The sequence below is a fragment of the Drosophila teissieri genome, chromosome X (genome assembly GCF_016746235.2).
Source record: "Drosophila teissieri strain GT53w chromosome X, Prin_Dtei_1.1, whole genome shotgun sequence".
Taxonomy (NCBI): domain Eukaryota; kingdom Metazoa; phylum Arthropoda; class Insecta; order Diptera; family Drosophilidae; genus Drosophila; species Drosophila teissieri.
Window position 1 is genome coordinate 4,030,117 of NC_053034.1, and position 23,966 is coordinate 4,054,082.

General features: G+C 49.8%; 3 protein-coding genes across 3 annotated transcripts; 1 reads left to right on the forward strand and 2 right to left on the reverse strand.

The window, feature by feature from the left end:
- Nucleotides 1-126: 126 nt before the first annotated feature.
- Nucleotides 127-2,922, reverse strand: LOC122623949 (calponin homology domain-containing protein DDB_G0272472). Its single transcript, XM_043803348.1, has 2 exons — nucleotides 2,350-2,922; nucleotides 127-2,196 (listed from the first exon to the last, which is right to left on the reverse strand). Exons 1-2 carry the CDS (start codon nucleotides 2,788-2,790, stop codon nucleotides 658-660), a joined length of 1,980 nt encoding a protein of 659 aa, XP_043659283.1. The 5' UTR covers nucleotides 2,791-2,922; the 3' UTR covers nucleotides 127-657.
- A 421-nt stretch (nucleotides 2,923-3,343) lies between these two features.
- Nucleotides 3,344-7,785, forward strand: LOC122625202 (Alstrom syndrome protein 1 homolog a-like; the record flags this gene model as incomplete). The annotated part of the gene is made up of 5 exons (XM_043805192.1): nucleotides 3,344-5,264; nucleotides 5,324-6,282; nucleotides 6,378-7,128; nucleotides 7,190-7,338; nucleotides 7,422-7,785. Coding segments are annotated over 5 exons (3,843 nt in total), but the record flags the coding sequence as incomplete, so codon positions are not given.
- A 110-nt stretch (nucleotides 7,786-7,895) lies between these two features.
- LOC122625201 (zinc finger protein 236) lies at nucleotides 7,896-17,967 on the reverse strand. Its single transcript, XM_043805191.1, has 3 exons — nucleotides 17,491-17,967; nucleotides 14,518-15,426; nucleotides 7,896-14,243 (listed from the first exon to the last, which is right to left on the reverse strand). The coding sequence occupies exons 2-3, from the start codon at nucleotides 15,400-15,402 to the stop codon at nucleotides 9,372-9,374; spliced, it is 5,757 nt and encodes a 1,918-aa protein (XP_043661126.1). The 5' UTR covers nucleotides 15,403-15,426; nucleotides 17,491-17,967; the 3' UTR covers nucleotides 7,896-9,371.
- Between the last annotated feature and the right edge of the window lie 5,999 nt (nucleotides 17,968-23,966).

Below are 23,966 nucleotides of genomic sequence, written 5' to 3' on the forward strand. Positions count from 1 at the left end.
GCAAAGTAGGAATTGAACTCATCATCTTGAATGTCTCAAAAATAAGTTGTATGTTTGGCACGCGGGAAAATCGGTCCAAGAATAAACTAAGTTAAGCAACTCCAGAAATTCAACTAATAGCATACAACATTATTCATGAAAGGAAAGACCAATCTCGACTTCTCAAGATTCGTAGTTATGTCCACCTTGCGTTTGTTAATCCCTTTCGAGTAGAAAAACACAACAAGTTTATGTTGAAAACAAATGTTATATATTAGAAAGCATATACATATATAAAGAGATATGGGCAAACATACATATATGAATAAACGTGCAAACATCAAGTACTTAAAACTATAAACATTGTGCGAAACAATTTGCAGCTGGCTTCTTTCGCAGCTGCCTTGAAAATTTGAGAAAAAAAAAGTGAGTATACTAAAACTAGGTGATGTAAAATGTATTTGGTTATCAGATGAAGTAAGGTTTCCTTTCGGTTTGCTGGTCTTGTGTGACAATCTTTGGGTGCATTTCAAAACTTAACTAGGTGCTGAAAAGTCGATTTCAAAAGAACTTAATGCCTTGGGTCGATTTAAAAAGGGTGTCAACAATGCCTCTTTGGATTATGAAAGCCCTTCTAAGTCGAGCCAATCTGTGGAATCCGCGGAGCCAGCTGAGCCCTCACTTGGCGGTGGCGTAGGCATCGTGGCTCTTGTGGAACACATGGCGCAGCACGTCCCGCGTGGACCGCCGGATGCTGTTCCGCAGGGAGTGCTTCTTCTCGTTGGTCAGCTGCTCGATGGTCATGTACTCGGTTTGGGCGACGCTCGAGCGCAGCTTCATGGTCCGCTCGCTGGTGTCGACGATGGACACATCGGCGAGCACGGGCTCCAACTGCTCCTCCAGCTCGGCTGCCTTCTGGGGCCTGCGGCGCAGGCTGTGCCGTATGCTATTGAGTATGTTGTGATGAGTGTGGCCTTGTCCATGGCCATCCTTGTCCTCGCACTTCTCGGGCGACGTGTGCGCCGTGGGATGCATGAGTCTGCGGATCGACTTTCTGATCATGCCCTTCATGCCGCCACTGGGCTTGACTTCCGCCGATTTGGCGGACTTGCTGGAGGCGATGGAGTGCAGCGACTCCTTGCTGGCCGCCTTGGTGGGCAGGGCGGCGGGTCTGTAGGCGCGCACGAAGCGCGTGGGCGCCTTGAAGTCCAGGTCGTCGGGCTCGTCGTCGGATTCGGATTCGGAGGCATAGGCCACATCGCCGTCGGCTGGCTCCTTTTCCCTTTCCTCCTGCAGCTGCCTCTCCAGCCGCTCCTCCTCCAGCTTCTCCTGCTCCAGATGCTTGGCCCTCTCCTGGAGTTTTTCCCGCAGCTGCTCGTGCAGCTTCTCCTGCAGCTTCTCCCGCTCCAAGTGTCTCTGCCGCTCCAGCAGTTTCTCCTGCTCCAATTGCTGCTCCCGCGTTGAGTGTCTCTCCCTCTCCAAGAGCATCTCTTGCTCTAGCATTCTCTCCTGCTCGCGAATCTCCTCGGCCTCGGCATCTTTTTCGAGCAGCTCCTCCTTGTCCTCTTTGTCCTCCTCGGGCGCCTCGCTGATCTCGGTGAGTGTGCGTCTTCGGGTGCACACCAGACGCCTCTCCACTTGAGTGTCCCCCACCTCCTGCATCATCAGCGCCTGGGTGTCGGTCTCCATGACCAGCTTGGTGTTCTTGGGCAGTTCCACCTCCAAGCTATTCCTGGGCACCTCCCTATCCACCTGCTGGTGGCCATTCTTCCTCAGCTTCGCCTCGTTGATGCTGTTCTCCAGCTCCAGTTGATAGCGGTCCAGCTCCTTGCCAATGTCCATCGATGACTCCTCGCTGATGGCGCCCAGCGATCTCTTGGGCGCCGCAACGGCAACGGGAACGGGTGAGAAGACCAGCTTCTCGGCCAGCAACTTGCTGGGCGTCAGCTGCGTCAGCGACATGCCGTGAAAATCGATGCGACAGCCCAACGTGGGTGTGAATGGCAAGCCGATCTTCAGGCTGGTGGGCAGCTGCTCATCCGGCTCCCTATCGGCCAGTGCCAGATTGGCCACACCCGCGGGATTGCAGGCGGCCTCGGACGCCTCGCTGGGCCGATGGATCTCGAAGGGATTCAGCGAGGCTGGCGCATCACTGCCGCGCAAGTTCAGGGCAGGATTCACGAAGCCCTTGGCGGGCGTGGCTGCCAAGCGGACGACCTGCAAATATTATGGCTGGGTTATTCAACATTCTTGATAGTTTTATAATATAATATAATATTATATAGATTATATGGTTTACAGTTTATAAAGTAAGTGATATCTACTGTATCTTAACTAGGTTTATAGGTACACCCACGTACACCAACTCACCTCATATGGATTGAACTGCTTCTCGGGCAGCTCCAGATTCAGGCCAGGATTCTCGAAGCAGGCGTGCTCGCGCTTCTTCTTCTTGGGCGGCTGGCGCAGGACCTCGAAAGGATTGGTGGACAGCTGCTGCTGCTGGTGCTGCTGCTGCTGGGCAAGATCGGCTATGGACTTGACCTCCAGGCCGGGAAACGGATTGGGATGGCTGTTCTCCTTGGCCAAACGGCGACGGGCCACCATCAGCTTCTTGGGCGTTGAGCTGAAGGCGGCGTTGGTGAAGCAGGACTCCGTCGACGCGACGACAGCTGCATCCTGTGCGTCCTTTTCTGGGGGTTGTTGCTGCGCACTCGGGGGCGGGGGAGCATTTTTATAGAGCGTCTCCCGTTTGCGCTTGCGCGGCGTCTCCTCGAATGCCAATGCAGCTATGCTCTTCGTCTCCAACATTGTTCACTCGATCTCAAGCAAGTCAAGGCGTATATCTTAAGTTTCTCTAAACGGATTCAAATTGTTCTTATTTTGTAAGATCAGCAACGGGCAATTATAAACAACGCAGTGCGACACCAAATGCCATTTTGAAAATCCTCAGACAACTGGAACCGGTTGCATCGTTAGCCAACACTGCGTCCGAACCGGTTCAGCATTAGCAGCGCTCTCGATAGGCACTGTTAATTACTTATAACATGACTGTTAGTAACATTTTGTGTGCATCCATTTGTATCAACTAACCAACTGGCTTATTTAAGTACTAACGAAGTTTTAACTTCTTTTATAAGTTAGTTTTCTTTCTAAATGTGTACTTTAATAAAATGTAATTGCATTTTTAACATAGTGATTGTTATCGATACTAAAGGGCGCTAGCCGGCTATCGCCACCGATAGACGATAGCCTTCGATATCAGGTGGTACAATTTGTTTTCAAATGATTTTAGCGTCACATCCTTGTCAAACAGGAAAACGCTGCTTCTGCGTGGCGAAACAGACATAAAGCGGTAGAATAAACTGTTTCCTCATTGAGAGCCAAGTGTGGTGCAGTGGGAAAGGCAAAGATGTCCAGTTCCCGCCATCGCAAGCCGGCGAAATCATCCCGCGTTCCTCCACAAGCCCGGGAATATATCAGCGCCATGGCCGAGGACCGGGAATTGGAGCGATTCATGGCCTTCTCGTCGACGGCCAGCAGTGCAGCCAGTGGCAGCACCCACAGCTGTGCCCTGGGCTCAGTGCTGCCGCCAGCTTGTGCCTCCATGGAACATGGATCGCGGCCAGCATCCGGCCACAGGCGTCGCACGAAGAGCAGCGACCATCCACCTGACAAAGAAGGAGCAGAGGAACAGCTCCAGGAACTGCCAGTGTCACCGCCCATCAGTAAACACACAATCCCCCAGTTGACATCTCCAAAATCACAAGTAACTCGCACAAAATCTGATGAATACACCATAATACCCATTGTATTGGCCAGTAGCCCCAGTTTTCGACCCGTAGCAGCCACACAAACCATCTCCCAGTCCGCCGAGGACCTACGCACACCCACCAAGTCGCCCAGGATGCAGAGCAAAAAGACGCAGACACCAGAGTCCGCCCTCAAGTCGCACAAGCGCCTGGAATGGGATCCTGCGGCCGATGTGGGCTACTACAAGCGGGCACTGTCCACGAGTAACATCAGCACCCTGGAGCGATCGGTACTGGAGGATTGTGGCTGGCGTCAGCCCACCCAGCAGCGACCCGAGACGGATGCGGATCGATTGCAGCGCCAGGAGGCGGAGGCACCGTCGCCAATGCTGGACAAGCCAACGCCACCGCTGGCTTGTAGTACATTTGTCAATCGCAGCGATCGCGTGAAGCCTTTGAGCACTAGAATGGATTCCATGGAAAGTTCGTTGAGCTGTGGAAAAGGGGATTCTCGGAAGAAATCCCAAAGTAAATCCAAGAGGGAGGATTCCGGAGGCAGCTCTCGTCAGATGGACTCACGCAGCAGCTCGCGCAAGGAGTCAACCCAAGGCAGTTCCAAAGAAAAAGACAAAGCTAGGGAGGCTTCCCAAATTGACTCCACCAAAGAAGAATCTATCGGCAGCCGTAAGAAAGAGGATTTAAGGCTTTCCTCGCGTGTGCAAGATCCACAGATTAGTTCTCGCAGAGCATCGCTAAGTGGCTCGCGGAGGGAATCACTGAGCAGTTACAGAAGAGACGACTCCAGGCTCAACTCGCAGAACAGCTCCAGACTGGGCTCACATGTCAGCTCAAGGGCGGAGAATTCGCGTTCCAGTTCAAGGCGGGCATCGCAAGCCACCTCGCTGTACGGCAGTTCGGCGGCCAGTAGCTTTGATTACCACATGCACATAGAACAGGAATTCCAGGTGGTCAAGCAGGATGAGGGGAGGCAGAAGGAGAAGGAGGATGAGCCGAAGGAGCAACTGGAAAAAGAGCAGCAACAAAAGGATCTGCAACCAGGGGAACACAGGCGAAAAGAACAGCGGGACAAGGATCAACCAATGGAAAGGGAACAGAAGGCCATTCAGCAACTGGCGCGGGACCAAAGAAAAGCTGAACAGCGCGAAAAGGAGCGCGAGCAGGAGCGACAGTACACAGCGGCCCAGTTCGAGAAGATTTGGGGCAGTCGGCGGCATGAGAACAAGGAGAACCAGCAACCCCAGAACTTTGTAGTGAATCCCTCCACCGGCGCAAGCGCAACCGCAACCGGCTCCACATCCTCCTCATCGATGGAAATTGGATCTGGAAGTAGACCGCGCGGGGAACTGGATCTGGGAATCGATTTGCTCTGTTCTCTGGTGAAAACGCGCAGCCTCAGCCAGGGACAGAAGAAGAAACTCGTCAGGGACATAGCCAGGCGTATCTCCTGCCTGGATCTGGCCGAATCCAGCACTAGTTTGCGCTCCCTGAGCAACACAAAGGAGCAGCCGAAGGGTGAGTAAATCATTTAGGAAGCTGACATCTTATTTCATAACTTGTATCTGTATCTACAGGAGCTCAGCAGCGCCAAGATGCGGCCACCAATACGACCCAGTCCAGCTCGAGAAGCTCCTCGAAAGCTGAACGCATTACTCTACCCGTGCCCGTGCCTGCTCCACGAAAGCGGGGAACTGCGGGAACGCCGTCGCCACTGCCTGTCAGTTTATCGCACAGCGGTTCCACCAGCGCCTCGCGCGAGCTGATCACCCAAAAGACCAATGTGCCAACGCGCGAGGCTGCCTCAACGGACGCAGATGCCGAGCCCTCGGACTTGCAGGAGTGGCTGAATCCCATGACCCAGAGTGAAATAGAGTACGAGCAGCGTTTGAAGGGAGGCGCGGATGCGGAGCGAAGGAAGCAGCTCAGCTGGATCGACACAGAGATTCGTCGCCTGGAGGCGTTGCAGAAGCTGTTGTTCAATGCCATCGCCACGTTGCCCAACGGTTCGCACATTGAGGCAGACAAGGAATCTGAGCGACCGCGAATGGAGTATCTTTTGCCACAAGCAATGCAAGCGGAAGCCTTTGATGAGGTGGAAGATCCGGGAACACCAACTACACCGCCGCCTCCCATGAGAATTGAATCGGCGGGAGTGATGCTCAGGGAACTGCCTCAAACTCCTACGCCGCCAGTGCCGCCGCCACCACCACCACCTCCTCACCTTAACCAGCAGAAACCAGTGAGCCGCAAAAAGATGGCCACTCCTGTGCTCGCTTCGAGTAGCTCCTCCAGTGGCGGTGGTCGCAGCGAAAGTGTTTGTTCCTTTGTCCAGCAACGGCAGCGGCAGTTCCGCGAGCATTATCAGAACCAGCAGCAGCAACAGTTGCTACTGCTGCAGCAACAGAAACTCTACCAGCAGCAGAAGCAGCTAAACCAGCAAAAAGATCTTTTGAAACAGAAGCAGCAACAATGTGCTGCCCATTGCGAGCATTGTGGGCACCAGCGCACGTATGTTCATCAGCAGCATTGCCCGGTAAGGACACCACTTCAAGCCATTGCCAAAGAGCAGGACATACTCCTTGCCACTCCTGCTTCCCCTTACTCCAGCCATCTCTTTCTTTTTCGCAGCAGTACCAAGGGCGACACCAGGAAGCACAGGAGCCACACGACGAACGAGAGCAGTATATGCAGATGCAGTACGCCCAGGCGGCGAGGAGTGCCTATGCCACTCCACTCCAGAGTGGCAGCGCCGGCTATAGCTGTGCGGATAACAAGGAAGCCGTCTACTACCAGGTGGTCAACTCGCAGGGAGCAGCCAGCTATGTGCAAGCAACGATGGTGAGCACAGGGCAACAGGGGCACGAAGCATCTGCAACTGGCGGAGGAGCAGGCGGGTCGGCCGTCAGCAGGTCGACGACAACCACCACCAGTTCGTCCACCTCGATGATGTGCATCAGCTCGGATATGTCCATACCCATGGGCATGGTGAACACGTGTGAGACCACCACAACGACCACCACACATCAGTACGACGATGTGGCATGTCAGCGGGTGCGCAGGCTGCACAAGGAGACCAGGCAGCGAGCAGAGAGCATGCAACGCCAGACGCTGCAAGTGCGTCCACGTGCCATTGCCTATGCCATCCAGTTCACGCCGACGGGCGACAGTGAGGTGTTTCCGGAGACGCGATCCCTGCAGGATCAACTGCAGCTGGCACGCCCCGAGTTCTGTGCCAAGTCCAAGCAGCGCAAGGCCATACTCAACCAGATGCAGATGATACGCAACCATCGGCGGCAGGAGCTCGACAATCTGTTGTGCGAGAACACCAGCTTGGAGACGCTGGACAGGCGTCTGCAGCAGCTGCCACCGCCAGCCACTTGTAAGATATCAGTGAAAATCCGCCTGATATTGAAATAATATCCATATTTCTCAACTTGCAGCTCGCTTGAGGATATTTACCACCAGGGAAATGAAGGCCATGACCACCAAACGCTGCCAAAGTCTGCCGGAAGTGATGGCCGCCCAAAGTCGGCAGCTGGAAGAGCGGCGACGTCGCTGCAATCGCATGATGCGGGATGTCTTCAACAAGGTACGATATAATACACCCCCGATTTTTATATATATCCAAATTCCTATAATCCTATAACTTCCTAAATCCCATTCCCAAACCAGCGCCTTCAAAATCGCGTGGCCAACGGACAAATTTCGCTCAATCACAGCGCGGCAATCATCTAGCGAGGATCGAATTAGGATTTAACCACAGCCACAGAAATGACCACCCACCAGTTATAGTTTCTTATTATTAATCTTTTGCCACTGCCAGGCTTTTTATTTCTTTGTATAGCTTTTAATCGTTCACAATTGTTTGACACCAGCACCAGGTTAGGCTTAGTTTATAGCAAATAATAATAATAATAATCAAATTTGAGGTAGGCAGTCAGCCAACTACAAACATAGAAACTATGTTGATCCTATGAAACCAGAATTTGACTAAATTTGTAATGTTTTTAAAGAAATAAATTGAACAACACACGAATTTAAGACCGATTTAAATCTATATTGCAGTGTGACCAAATGCATATATTTTACAGTCTTTCAATGCATTCCTTACATATGGGCACACTTTTTGCCGCCAAATTTAAAAGTTTCGTTGCCTTTAAAGTAACGAATTCATGTTGATGAATAAGAGGAATAAAGAAAATGTAAAGAAAATGAAAACACCAGCGATTATTTGTTCTTTCATCGTTATTTTATTAGAATTCAATTTGTAATCCATTCTCGTTGCGTGTGTCTTTCTGAGTTTACAATTAAGTACACTTTTACAGTACAGTTTTAAGTACATTCATAATCGCTAAGTACATAGTTTAATTTGTTCAGTAGTTCTGCTGCTGCATCCACATTAAATAGAACCATATATTTCATATAATATAGTTGCTGTGTGCTTGTCTTTTGTTTTTATAAATATGTTGTGTGTATATATAGGCATGCATTGGGTAAATGTAATTTCGTTTATTTTCGTTTAGCTTAAACAACGCTACAAACGCGAAATGCTTTGGTTATTGCTGTAAGAAGTCCACTAATTTAATTATATCATCATGCTTTTTCTTTTCGTATATATATTTAAATAGCTATATGTTTAATATGTGTTTCAATGCGTGTGTGTTTGTTTGTGTTTTTCATAGGCTACAGCAATGAATGAGTTTCGTTAAATAGGATCCTTAAAAAAAAATGTGTCTAAGCCTAGTCTTACAACTACCTGACTATCCTTACTTGCAAGCAGCAAAATTTCGTTTCATTTCGTTTGCATCCTACATCCTGCATCCTGCATCCTGCATTCTGCATCCTGCATCCTGCACTTTATAACTAGGTTTAAGCCACACTGCGGTTCTCAAGGCCTCTTTCAATGTACATTATACGTATATTACTTTATTACTATTTTAAGTGTGTATATTTGTTTTTTTTTCAGTGTCAAGTCTTTTTCTTGTCATGCTCAAATGTTCGTTGTTTTCAGTGTTTTTTTTTGCGTTTTTTTTTTGGGTTTTTCTTTGTGTGTTTGCTTTGTTTTTGTCATTGCAGCTACTTACGGCTAATTGTAAAATATGTATAATTAATTGTATAGCTAGGAAAAAAATTGTCAAAAAAATAGTGTTTGTCTCCAAAGATTTTGATTAGCTTGTGGTTTGTTGGTTGGACCGCTTAACATAGGGGTTGGCAACAAAAAAAACAAAAAAAAAAATTAAGAGGTCTCCCCAAAATATGCTTATAAACTCTGCAAAACAGGCGTGTCCAGTTGTAGCTCCTTTTTTCTCCCTCTGTATATCCTGAGCCTGTGACTCCTACATTCAAATAATCGAGCTGTTTTTAAACGCACTCCTGTTTTACACTCTAATCAGGTTTTCACTTTCACTTGCGTTTTGGTTTTTCTTCGTTTTTCTTGTTTTTTTAAATAGACTACCATTAATGAAAACTATTTAAGCTTTGGTATATGTAAGGCGGTGTTAAGCTGCGGCTACTGCTGCTACTTCCGAATTTATGGCTCTAGGTTGCTCCACTCAAGTGGCTCCACTCAAGCTGCTCCACCCAAGTTGCTCCACCCAAGTTGCTCCACTCAAGCTGCTCAGTTCACTTGTTGTCCACACCCAGAAGCTTGGCCGCCTCGTCGGCGGAGGAGAGCAGCTTGTTGAGAATGCCCTGGTCGCTGATGCCCAGCAGATTGCCGATCAGGTCCGAGCCGGCGACGGCTGCTCCCGAGGGCGTGGCCTCGCCCATGTTCTCCTTGTGCTCGCCCAGGCGACTGGCCCGCCACTCGCTGGCCTTGTCCAGCAGGTCGTGGAGCTTCAGGCCCAGCTTGGAGCTGCCATTGTTATTGTTATTGTTGTTGCTGGTGTTATTGTTGTTATTGTGGCAGCTATTGTTGTTGTTGGCGCCGGCCGGCGTGCTGCTGTGCTGGACAGTGGGTGGCAGCGGTGTGCTGGGCGGGCTGCTCACCTGCTCGTCGTCGGAGCAATCGGAGCCGGGTGTATCCCCATTGTGGGCCCTGCCGCTGTGCTTCTTCATGTGCCGCAGCATGCTGTGCTTGAGGGTGAACTTCCTCAGGCAGATGTCGCACTGGAATGGCCGCTCGCCGGAATGGGTGCGCATGTGGCGACGCAGATCCTCCGTCGACCAGAAGCGACGCACGCAGAAGGCGCAGATCACCTTGCGGTTGCTGTAGTCCGGATACTTGCCTCTGTTGCCGCCATTCGCTGCCTCGTCGTCGGAGTGCACCGCCTGCTGCTGCGATGGGAGCAGCAGCTGGTGGGGATTAGCCTCCAGCGGCTCGTTCTCGATGGCACCCTTGGCCACGAGCAGGGCGAACTCGTGGGCGTGAGCCTGCTTGATGTGCTCCAGGCACTGCACACGCTCGGCAAACGAGCCCTCGCACAGGTGGCACTTGTAGGGCAGATCTCCGCCAGCCATGGCATCTCCAATCGGTCCCGGTCCATTCGCTCCACTTGCATTGCCACTTCCACTTCCACTGCCATTGCCCGCCGTGGTGGCGGCTGCGACGGCGGCAGCGGCAGCAGCGGCATTCATCTGAGCCGCCAGCTTTTGGATGAGCTGCTGGCGCTCGCGCTCCTTCTCCTTCTCCAACTCTCGCTCGCGTTCCAGCTCTCGCTCCCGCTCCAACTCCCGTTCGCGCTCCAGCTCCAGCTCCTTCTCGCGCTCCGCCTCCTGGCGGCGCCGCTGCTCCTCCAGCTCGATCTCCTCGACGGACTTGGGCACGGGTATCGGCTCACTCACATCCTCGGTGGGCACATACACGGACATGGCCGACTCCACATTGCCGTGCTTGCGCAGCAGATGGCGGTCGCAGTTGCTCTTGGTGGTGAACAGCAGCGGGCAGTGCGAGCACTTGAACGGCTTCTGGCCGGTGTGGGTGAGGATGTGGCGGCGCAGCGAGCTGCTCCATGGGAACATGCGCTGGCAGTAGGGACAGGAGACGCGGTTGGGCGCCAGGCTGTAGGCGGACTTCTTCTTGGGCTCGCTGCTGGAGCTGCTGCTGGTGACGTCCTCGGTGCCGCTGTTGTTGCTCTCGCTGGCGCTGCCGGAGGCCACCAGGCCCTCCTCGTCGCTCTGCTCCATGTGGTTGGCCACGTCGCTGGGGCGGAAATAGCTGTTAAAGCCCATGTTCTGGCTGGTGGCATTGTCCACCAGCTTGGCCACCGGCACCAGGTCCTGCGACTCGTCCTTGAACGGCGAACTGGCCACTTCCTTGAGGGACTTACCCACCGATTCGGCTTGGGCGATCATCGTTTTCAAACTGCTGGCATTGGTACTGGGTGGAGTGGTGGCTGGCTCCTGCATGGTGGTGGCCACGATGGGATTGGCTGGCGGGGCATTCTCCTTGGCGGGCGGGGGAGTCGATGGCTTGCCCGCCTTGATGGCCTGCTCCAAAATGGTTTCGGCCATTTTTTGCGCCGCCTCCTTGGAGGCCAAGAGGTCGAGCGGCTTGGGCAGCTCCTGCTCCTCCTCGGCTTCCTTTTCGGCCGGCTGCTCGTCTAGAATCAGCTCCGGCTCATCCTCCGGCTCATCCATCTCCTCCTCGTCTTCATCCTCTTCGAAGTCATCCACGTCCTCCGCCTCCGCTTCCATCTCATGGTCATGCTCGTTCTCGTCCTCGTCAATGATCAACTTGGGCTCGTCGTCATCCATGGCCGTGGCCTGGCCATTGCCCTGGCTGCCATTGAGCAGCGGGCTGGGATTGGTCAGTGGGTAGCCGAAGTGCAGCAGTGGATTGCCGGCCACACTGCTGGAGCCGTGGGCCAAAGCCTGCTGCAGCAGATCGGTGTTCTTGTGCGCCTTCAGCTGCTGGGCCAGTATGGCGTACTTGACCTGCTCCGAGATGGGAGCATGTCCATGGGAACCGTGGCCATGGCCGTGATGGTGATTGCTGCCGGAACCGGAGGATCCCGGACCCATGGCAGCGGCAGCTGCTGCGGCGGCGGCAGCAGCGGCGGCGGCACTGGAGGCACCCCTGCCACGCATCACATGGTGGCCACTGCGCTGCCGTTGGGCGTAGAACTGCGGATGCTGCTGCTTCACATGGCGCTCCATGTTCGAGCGCAGCGTGAATCTCGCCGAGCAGTGCTCGCAGGCGAAGGGACGCTCGGTGCGGTAGCGTCGCTGCTTCTGCTTGGGCATGAGGACGCCGTTCTTGATGACCATCTTGACGGGACCACCGGGTGGCACTGGCACGCCGACGCCCACGCCCACAGGCATGGGATTGAGGCGGCTGGGCGGGCTCACCAGCGGTGGCTTCTCGGGATTGGCTTGCGGCGGCGGCGGTGCCATGAAGGGAAAGAAGGGGAATCCCGGCGTCTGCGATTGGAACATAAGGCTGCGGAATATCTGTTGCATGTACTCTCCGCCAGCGCCGAAGAGTTGCTGCTGCGCGAGCAGCAACTGTTGCTGCTCAATGGCGGCGGCCAGATCAGGTGCTCCAACGCCGCCAGGCGCCACTGGAGCAACTGCAGCGGGCGTCGGTGTGGGCGTGACAGCGGGCGTCAGTGATGCGCCGCCAGTTGGCTTCTTGCTGAGATCCAAAACATCCATGCTGAAGTCCAGGGCAGCGCCACTCTTCTCCTGCTGCTGCTGCTGCTGCTGTTGCTGGGGAGCTGGTGCAGCTGGCTTCTTGTCCACCAATTGGTCGAGGCTCTTCACCTGGATCTTCAGCGGCGGCTGTTGGGTGACCGGAGCTAGGGGATTCTCGCCGAGCAGCATGTGCTTCAGCTGGGAGCTGCTCTCGTTCACCGGCGGCGGTGGTGGCGTGGGACTGATCGAGCGGAAACTCATGTCCGCCAGGTCTTCGCCCAGGCGGGATTTGCCATCCTCGCAGCCAGCATCCTCCGCCGGATGGTAGACAATGTTTCGCTTGACCTCCTCGCGACTGGTCTTGCCATGGCGATTCCTCAGGTGGCGCTCGCAGTTCGCCTTGGTGGTGAAGGCGTAGTTGCACACGGCGCACTCGTACGGCCGATCGCCGTTGTGGGTGCGCATGTGCCGCACCAGGGCGGCCTTGTCGCACACGGCATAGGGACACATGTTGCAGCGAAAGGGTCCGGCGGGACCCACGGCGCCCAGATGCACCCGATTGTGGCCCTTGAGGGCGCGAAGATTGGGGAACACGGCGGCGCAGAGCTTGCAGGGGAACTCGCCGCGCAGCTTCATGCGACGGAACTCCGAGGTGAAGGCGTCCTGGGCCTCCTCCTCCTGATCCCGGCCGTCCAGGCTGTACTGACTCGAGCTGGGCGTGTTCACCGACTGCTCGAAGTTGCGCAGGAAACTGGAACTGGAGCTGGTCATGTTGAGGATGCTCTGGATGTCGGCCAGATCCTTGCTGTCCGCCGGCTCGTGTTTGATGGGCGACGGCGGATGCGAGATGGCCCCGCCGCCACCATTGGCCGTCTTCTGCTTCAGATACAGCTGATGGAAAAAGTCCTCGCTCTGACACGCTATTCTGTCCTTCTGCTCGAGCTCCTCATCGTCCACGTGCCCCTCATCCTCCGGCTCCTCGTTGTGCAATGGCGAACTGCTGGCACCCAGTAGCGGCGGTAGGACACCGCCCAGGGCGGCGGGCAAGCGGCAACAGTGCGCCTGCAGCTGACGATGGCTGGCGAAGATCACCTCGCAGTCGCGACACTTGGCGGGTATGTCCGAGTGCCGCGCATCCAAGTGGGCGCACAGAGCGGGCAGGGTCTCGAAATCGGAGGCTCCGCAGGCGGGACAGCTGAGCAGCAGGGCCGGCGAGGCGGATGGCGATGGTGAGGGGGAGCGCGAGGCGGCGCCGGATGCACTGGCTCCGGCCAGAAGTGTGGCGACATCGGGTGTGCTGGTTAGCATGGCCACGTCCGCATCGTCGGCCTCCTCCTCGTCGTCCATATCCTCCTGCTGCTGCTGCTCACTGTCAATGATGTTGTTGTTGATGGTGGTCTTCAGGCGACGCTGCTTGCTCTCCGAGTCCTGATCCTCGGCCGGCAGCTCCAACTCCTCCACGTCCTTCAGGTTGTTGTTAGTCTTGTGCGAGTTGTTGTTGTTGTTGTGGTTGTGGTTGTGGTTATTGTTGTGGTTGAGGGAACTGCTGCTGCGACTGTGACTATGTCCACTGGACGTGTCCGTGGAGCAGCTGGCATCGCTCTCGTAGCTCTCCGCTCGTCCGGATAACGCGCTGGCCACCAGTTGCTGCTGGGCGGGATTCTGCTGCTGCTGCTGCTGCGACTGCTGATGTTGCTGCTGTCGCCGCTGCTGCTGTGACTGTTGCTGCTGCGACTGCTGCTGCTGCGACTGCGACTGCTGCGACTGTGACTGTGCAACCTGATGCTGCTTATGGGTGCGCATGTGGCGGTGCATGTTGCCATTGGTGGTGAACGTCAGGTGGCAGTAGCGGCAGTTGAAGGGCCGCTCGCCCGTGTGCACCAGCACGTGTCTGTCCAGGGATGAAGCCGAGGATAGCACCTGTTTTCAGGGCATCAATTTGTTCGGCGAGAAGAGAGAAGGCGGGAGAAATGAAGAACAGGTGAGTGAGTAATCAGGCGATCGGGGGGTTAATAACCTAGGCTCCTAGTACACCTGTCTATGTATCGACTTAAAGGGTGCATCGCAACTACTTAAGCTACATATATGGAATATATGGATATCTTCGAATGAGATTCGTTTTGGCAAGGATTCAGCTTCTATTTCTAATCTATTGCAAAACAAAGGGCATATTTGAATGGAAACAATGACTCACCTTGGAGCAAATGCGGCAGGTGAAGTTCTCCGTGTCGCCGTTGGCGTAATTGTGGCACCGGATGTGATTGGTGAACTCGTGCGGCGTGGCCGAGACCACCTCGCAGATGGGGCAAAGGTATTTCATATGCTCGTCGCCGGCACCGATGCCCGACTCGCCGCTGGACAGGCACAGGCCCTGGGGCGAGGAGCCACCGGATCCGCCGCTGCTGCTGCCACTGCTGCTGCTGCTGGATGCTGGCGTGATCGCTGCTCCGCCGACTGGCGAGGGAGCCACTGCGCCAGCAGTGCCCACACCCACACCGCTGGTGGCAGTTGTGTTGGTTGTGCTGCTGCTGCTGTTACCCAGATAGCCACTGTGGCCAGTGGTGCTGCTGGCGTCCACGAATCCCGACTCCGAGAGACTGGCCGCCGAGCGATTCAGACGGAATTTCTTGCGCAGCGAACTGGCATCGCCACTGCTGTAGTCCACCACAATGGAGGCCTGGGTGGAGGCGCCACCACTGCGCCGCTGCTTGTGCCGTCCCAGACTTCTCGATCCTAAGGCGGTCAACTGGTCATCATCCTCCTCTTCGTCCTCCTCCTCCTCCGCCGCCGCCGACTCGTCCTCATCGCTCAGCAGTTCCGAGTGCTGCTGTTGATGGTGATTCAGTTGCAAATGGCGAAGTTTACGCTTGCGCGACGACGCCACCGTCGTCAGCTCGTGTGGCGTGGATGTGGTCTGTGTGGCGCCACTGTTGCCGCCCAGCTTCTTGGGCGTGCGGCCCAGATCCAGGTGCTCCAGCGAGGACTCCGATGTGGTGGAGTCCCGCCGCTGGCGCTCCATTTCCGATTCCGCTGTGCTGTTGTTGTGCTGCTGCTGCTGTTGCTGCTGTGCGGCGAGCATCTTTCCAAAGGCTAGTCAACTGAGCTAAAGGTGGAGAAGAATCCGAAAGAAGAAAGGACTTTTAGAGATGGGGGAAAAGCACATTTAACAACACTCTATCGACATGTTCAAAACACTTGAACAAGTGCTTAAAATAGTATAATAATTGGAAGTTAGAGAAAGTGTATCAAACCTACTCGTATTATCAACTGATACTCTTGCATTGCATTGAAAACCTTGCACAAAAAGAATTGCATAATTGCAATCATTGTTCAAAGAGAGAAGCTCATTTTCGAGAAGACAGCCCAAGATTTGTCACAACAATCAAAGGATTTGCCAACACTAACTGATGTGATTTTAGAATTGTATCCTAAATGCAATTAAAAGCTTTATGAAAAGCTAAAGATGGAGAGAAATCAAATATGTCACGCGTAAACAAATGCCTTTCTGAAAAACTTGGTATAGGGAAAAACTTGGAATAATAACAGAAAATCAATAGTCCCCGCATTCCCCAGTCTTCGATTGTCATTGTCGCGTAATACTAAACTAAATCTCGAGTCCCATATAAACAGCTGATCGCTCGAGATCCAGGAAAGTAAACAATGCAATGGGTGAGAGGAATGGAAACAGAAAAACTAGGAAAAACAGAAGCCGAAAGCTATTGGAAATCGAGTTGCGTTCGTGGGAAGAGCGAGTTAGAAGAATAGGCGACTGTTGCAAGTGGCAAGTGCATCCGCAGAAAGGTGCGAAGAATTGAATTCAATACGCATCTGGCAATGCTGCTGCTGCTCTTATCTAGAATTTCAGTGTGTGCGCATGTGCGTGTGGGTGTGTGGGTGTGGGTGAGAAATGTGGGTACGCTCATTAGCATTCACCGTTATCAAGGCTATGACTATGAGCATGAGTGTGAGTGGTGTCCCAATTGTTTTCGTTGTTTCTGTGGTTGGTGGATCAATTTGGAAATCCTAACATCCTAACCGAAAAGCAAAAATGAAAGAAACGAACCTCAGAGGCTGATCAAAAATTTCTACCGATAACGAGCCCACTGTTCGCTATATACATACACACACACACACATACAATACGTTCATACATATATAATATTTTTTTCGTTGAATGTGTGTTAGTTGTTTGTTGTCCATTGGCTTTCGGTTTGGCCTTTCATTTTGGTTGGCTGATTTCAATTTCGTTGTCCGTGAGTCATGAAAAGTCATTGAGATAAAGAATCCCTCCCAAATATATATATTTCTTGGGGCGGGCAATCGTTGGGCGGTTTTTCGAGAATACCCACACCTTTATGACCCTGAGAATTATCAATGAACACAAAACTTGGTCAGCAAAAAAAAGCATATTTCTAATCGCCCATCTAAGTGAATCAAGCCAAAGTGAAGTGAACCGTTTGACATGGAACACAACCCCTGTGATATTGATATTAAACAGATCATCAATCTGCATTAAACCCTATAAACGGGGTCTCATCATCATCCCCGGACCACAGAACTTTTCGAACTGGACCTCGACTGTGTGTGTGTGTCAAAGTTCAAGGGTTTTAGCACTGGCCATGGGTAATTTTTTGACCCGGCTAATTGCAGGCAGAACTTGACCCAAAACACCAAGGGAAGGGGTTCTTGAAACAGGACTTTGAATTGAAATGTTTTCAAACATTGCACACGTAGGAAAATAATCCAAAAATATTACTCCCCTTTGCATATTGCATTGGGATTATTTAATAAAATAAATCCATTTAAAACACCGGTGAAATTTGTTTAGCGATCGTTTTAAACTGGCTATAATGTTTTTACTACCTCATCTTTTTTTTAACTATTTCTGCTATCTAAACCGATTTTACACTGCTGCACCATTTTTATCTTCTTTTGAAAACTAAGTTTAGAAATTTCTAAATTTTAAAACAGTTTCGCCCATTCTTCCTCAATAATTTAACACAAAAAAGTCAGCTCGGTTGAAGACCCAACGTCTATTCCAATTTCATCCTTTTGATAATCCATGTTTTTCGGCTCGATTGGTTATCCAACAATTTGTTCACACACAAATCACAAAATGAACAACAACAAAAAAATAATCCAAAATAATCACTATTAAAAAAATTACCTTAGTGGATATTTAGTTGTGAAATTGTGTTCAAAAGTTGCGACGGCATTCCAACTTCGGATTTCGCACTGTTTGAGTTTTGGTTCCTTTTTAAAAACGATTTTTGGTGGCTTTTTGGTGTTTAGTATATGTTTTAGGTTTAGTATATATGTTTTTCGATCTTTGTCAGATAACTTAATTCAGATAGCACTTTTTTTTTTTTTTTTGGTTCACTTAATAATTTTCACACTTCTTTGGCTTTAAAGCTTAGGTATTCCAAAAATTCCCAATGGTTTGTGGTTGAAAAAAAACTTGAAAAAAATATGCAGTTCGTGTTTGTAATTTCTTCTTTTAGGATTAGAATTGAGAAATTCTGTTTATGTTGGATATTTTTCACAAGTTAGTAATTTGATTTGTCTGCTTTTGAGTTGGTTTCTTGAAGCGCCGCGCACGAGTTTTGTATCTTGTATTTTGTATCAGCGCAGCCGCAACGCAACATTCGGCAGATGAAAATCGACTGATGTTGTATTTATAAAGTTGTATTTATAAATACACGCTGCGCGCTGCCGCCGTCGGCGTCGCTGTCCGCGCATGCAGCGCAGTCGGCGCAAGAATTGAGAGAAAAACCATTCTCTCATTTTTTCTCATTTCAAATTTTACGCTCTGAAACGACAAAAGAGAGCGGAGGCAGCGCAGCTTGCCTTTTCATTTTCTTTCCTTCTCCTTCTTCGTTTCAAATTTGTCTTCTTCTTCTTTTTTTGGGCGCAAATAGGATTACACATTGTGTGTGTGTGTGTGCGTGTGTGAGTGTGTGTGTGTGGCAGAGCGAGAGGGCCGTACTCATCTTATTGGAATTGGAAGTACAGTGGACACTTGGCAACTGGAAAGGGATGCATGATCCTAGATAACCGAAGGAGTATTATTTGTGTAGCTCTTCTTACAATATTTTTTTAATATTTCAGTCACTCTATTTATTTAAACTCTATTTAGTAACTAGAACTAGATATTATATCTGCAAAATATCAAAACAATAAAAACTAGTAACCGCATTAAAGATAAATTAAGTTCTAGAAAGTGAATCCAAGATCTAGATACAAAAATTAAAGGTAGTTAAAATGAAACACAAAGCAGTGTTATCAACTTGTCAGTGCCACGAGTGCCCACTGTATGTAGCACCCACATACACATATGCATTTGCCTGGATGCATTTTGGATTTTCGGGCAAATCCCGTTGCCATTGGCCACGCTGGCCATGTTTGTTGCCCTTTCTGTCGCACTTGCACATCATCTAGCGATGCACATCCAGATCTTCGTGTGCATATGTGTGTATGTATGTATGTACGTATGTACATATGTTTGTTATGTGCTCATCCATAGCTGTGAACATCCCCAACCATATCCGTATCCATTAACCCCCGTGCGGACACTTCCTGGCCAGTTCCTCAACCTTAACCTCTAGGCTGTGCCCGGAGCGGAAGTCGGAGACGATCGAGTCTCTTTTAGGTCCCTTTTCACCTTTCACCTTTTCAGGGTGCGTCATCAGCAATCAAGCAGCATTGAAATTAACATCATTGCACCGAAAGAAATACCATGTAGCTTGCCTGTAACTCTGGTTTATATTATTCACCAATTTATTTGCGTTATAACATTATTATTAACGTGTTTTCTTTATTACTTCAGTAGTTTCTAGCTAGTACATTTTGTAAAATTTGTCTCCGATTTTTCTTCGAGTGTTCTGCAAGAACTTTGTCGTTACAGTTGACCGCCCTATAAAACTTCAATGTTAGTAAGAAGACGAGAGGTCAATTTGAAAGAGTGCGTCAGCTGCCGAAAGAATGTAAATTAGGTGACCAGCAACCCCCTTCCAAGAGCATCTCTTCCGAAAATCGATGCATTCGATCGATTCTCCCTCCACTCGAAGAAAAATAATGCAAAACAATTGTAACAACAGAGGCGCAACGATAAAAATAAAAATAAATGAGCACAATAATACAATGCAAGCAAAAGCAAAAAAAGGCGGCGAAATTGTGCAAAAAATGCAGCAAGAGTTCAATACACTCGCCCACTCACCCACACTTCTGCACTCACACCGACACGAACACGCGCCCCTACGCACACACACCCACACACACACACCACAGCACTCGCACACTAGCACACACAGCGACACGTGCAACGCGCTGTTTGTACACAATTTAATAATATTTACGTTTTGTTTATAATGAACTTGAAAAATTCGCGCAGTGGTTCAGCGATTAAAAACGAAAACTCGCGGAAAAGTGGCAAAATTATGCCGCACTTGGGTATATTCTATCGTAAAAGTTTTCATAGATACATTTTGAGAGATCCTAAGGATCTTAATAATATTAACTCCAAAGTTTGTATATGTAATATTTTCCAGGAATTTAGTTCAAAAACCCGGCGAAATTTCCATCGAAACCTATTGGAAAACATCGCTGCGTGCGTCACTGTCTTTTTGAGTTGGTTGCGCATGCGCGTGGGTGGCACAATAAATACAATAAATACAATAAACACAATAACAACAGTAACTTTCATGGCAGCCAACGGCAAGCACAATAACAACAATATAATGGTAATGGCAATGCGTGTTAAATAAACATTAAAAGCGAGCCAGATATGATATACGTACACTGCATTTTTGCCATATGCAAACAGCTGAGAAACCAAAGTGTTTCAGTTTCGGTTTCGGTTTCAGTTTCTGTATCAATTTCCCTTTTCAATTTGCCGTTTTCAATGGAGACGGAAAGTGTTGGCGGTGCAAATACTAGTGGCAGCTAAGTAATATCAAGTCGAACGAGAAGAAGAAGCAGTAGCACCAGCAGAAGGGGCAACATTAACATTTAATTGCCAACATTTAGTTAGCATTTAGCTTAGCATAAAACAAATAGCTAACAATGCTGCCAACTGAAAATCCCACGCGCTGCTCTTCAACATTGAAAAACTACCATACCCCCTACCCCTCTCTTTCCAACACCCGGCTCCATATAATATTGCGCGCTTTATCACTTAGTTGTGGGTATATTTTACAGAGAGAAAAACTACGACATTCAGTAGAATCAATTTTACCAAGAGGACTTGGGAGAAGGCATTGCTTTCTTACTTTCTGCTATTCATCGTGACATTTGTACATATAAATATTGAAATGTTCTACCTCCTCTACAGTTGGCAGCTGAAAATGTGCTCAGTGTACGGGCCTGCAATGCCTGAAATTCGCTTTCGTTTTGGGATTATTATTTGCAAAAGCAAAGCCAGCGCCATAATTGTTTTAATTCGCACCCGTTTGCCAGTGAGTTGTTGCTGTGCTGGGTTGTGTTGTTTTGTTTGTTAACGTGTTTAAAGGGTGTTATTGTTATTGCTGTTGCTATTGCTATTGCTATTGCTGTTGTCACCAGTGACATGTCAAGGTGACTGGGCACCCGCCGCCACCCAAAAGCCACCCACAATAGCAGTCACCCACCTGATAAAGGTTATTGAAGAGGCGCGCACCGCATTTATTTTATATTTTCTCATATTTTTACCTTTCACTTGGTTTTCCGCTTTGCCCAAACTTTTCCCCCCCGCACCCGTCACGAAAATAAAAACGCAAAACCAACGGCAAAAGAACAATAACTATGACCAGCCAAACAGCTTGTTTAATAACAACAATAAAGGCAACAACAAATGTACAATAACAATGCAGAACAAAGGTTTTGCGAAGTGAGCAAGTGGCTAATACCCTGGATTTTTCCTATGTGTGTTATAAAATGCTTAAACTTTCGTTGTTCGTTATAAGAGAATTGCTGCAACAGAAAGAATTCTGTTTTTTTTGCAAACATATTTGGCTGGCAATCAAATAGATGACTAATATGCCCCGGGAAAGAACAGGGTATTCGCGACTTGTGGCCAAACAAATGGCGTTAGCTGGTAGAATGCGTCAGTTCACAGTTTGCTTTTCGGTGAATTTCCCCGCCAACTTGTGTTTGGGGTTACGGGGTACCAGCGACTGTGTGTTTATTGCCACCAATACAAACTATAAATCCAGTACACATATATGTATGTGTGTGTGTGACACAACAAGTGGGCAAAGCTGGTCGGGCCCCCACTTTTTCCACCCAATGGGCTGTTGTAAACCGATTGAATTAGGCGGAAAATGTCCAATTCATTGGATTTGGGGGAAATCCCCTGCACTTGATACGGATTCGGTTCAAAATTCGCTATAAAATGTGGCCCTACAATAAATGTAGAGGAAATACCTTAAGTATTTAAGTATACAGATTCTCATAATCATAATTTTAAAGAACTGAAAACAGCATGCTGATACGGTGCCATATCAACTGATATTAAGTACAAAACACGTAATGATGACTTCGGGATCTTTCGCTTTTATCATGTTGAATAAATTCAGATCAATATGTAATAAATATTAATTTCTATTTAGTGAGATTTCCCATACCATACCATAGGTTGTCTAATTCCTTATCATCATCGCCGTTAACTTGGCTAATATTGCATTTATTGCCCAACCATTCATGGCACTGCGACACCCAAAACGCAGACATTGTCTGCACAGGAGCTAAGCTCGTTAGAAACCAATTGACTTTGCCGGATCAACGACACTCGTAGGGAGACCGCGTCTGGCCATCATTTTGGTCATTGTACTGGCCTGCGCCTGCGCCTGCACCCATCGAGATACAGATACACTGCTTCCAGATAGTTTTTTGGGTTGGACAACTGTCGCCGATTAGCGCACGCGCCGCGTTTCTTCAAGCAGGTAGATGTGCCATGGTTCCATGCCCATACTTATACGTATGTTTGTTCCCCCAAAGAGACTGGGTTTTATGATACAGCGGCGTCGGGAATTATGACGGCGGCTATCGATAGATGGATGGATGGTTGGTTGGTTTTCGCTTGATGCAACACCGCGGTCATATCACTAAATCATGCCGTACGGAAATTGATTGCCCCGTGATGAATAACGAACAGCCGAAGTAAGCACCATTCTTCCCGATTTCACGATTGTGAGCGTCTTGCGCGGACTTCTCAGATAAGGGCTCATTAGTTGGCCAGCGACCGACCGACCAATTGTCGTATCTGGGTGTGTGTTTTTGGGGTTTTCCAGCGTGAAAGACCTCGTGCCGCATTTCTTTCGTGCTAATTTCGTCAATAGCCGCTGGGCGCCAGAAGCATCTAATCACATGTAGCCCCAAACTTACACTTCTTCATTCTCGTTGGCCATCCAGTCAGCCATCCAGCCAGCCAGCCATACAGTTCATTGTGCATCATCATCGTGCTCAGTGGCTTTGGCTTTCGCTCGGTTCGGGTGCTGTTTCCTATCTGCACAACGAAGAACCAGCCGATAGTCATGGGGGTTCTATAAATATAAATAACAGGAAATATTTGCAATTGGCCATAAGCTGTGCTAGTGTTATTCACAAAATCAGTTGAACTTATTTGGGGCTAGACCACAGCGGGCTTAAGACATTTTTGTGCGTGTGGCCATGAATCAGTTGGGTTAAGTCGGCAGAAACCAGCGGCAATCACCATCGAAACCCTGAACTACTGCACCAGCACCACAAAGTCGTCATCGGGCGCGTTCATTGAGTATCGCACCCACCCAGCCAAGCACCACCACCACCCCCACCGAAACAACGCAGCACCCCCGAGAAGTGCCTACTCCAGCGATAAGCAGCTGGAGCGTAGTATATACACACCATACACACCATATACACCATATAGATCGTGTTCGAGCGCGGTGGGCGGAGGAGGGGGCTGGCAGATAGGAGCCGTGGAGTACTTCGCTCGAAATCGTTGTCGAACACACTCACTACCAAGTTCTGCTAACTCGATTGTGGTTTCACATTATCTGAGATCTGCGGAATTTTGTGAAAAGTATCGGTGCTGTGTGCGGGTGTGCCGGGTCCAAAAACTAAAAAAACAAATCAAATAAAATAAAAAACGCTGTGTAAGATCTATCGGCACTTAGTCAGCGGACAAGCAAAGGTGTGCGGCTGAGATAAGTGGGGGAGATTCTCCAAGAGGTGATCCATACCTGGGTTTACGGGTTTACGTCTTTACAGGTGTTCATCTAAAGTTCCCCGGTGGATAGCGTTTCGTTAGTATTCTGCTGCATGATTCATACTTTGCGTACGTTAAAGATAAACTATTTTTAGCATTGTTTTGATGATCGTGCATTATTATTATCTCTTACAGGTGTCCTGTTGCTGTATGAACACTGACTTTTATGCAAGAACTTGAATAATTTCAGAAACAGAGAGAAATACGATCACTGCTCCGGTTACTTAAAAAACAACTAGAAGCTATGAGTCCAAAGGCGTATTACTAGGTAACATCACCTGGAATCTAATGGACTTTATGAGTCACAGTTCAATGACGTTTTCCGAGCCTGTTTCCGCATAAGGAGAAAGGCTCACTTTTTCCGAGACTCTGGCCTGGACTCCGGTGATTGTGTGGACTGCGCTGGAATTCGGTTTGTTTGG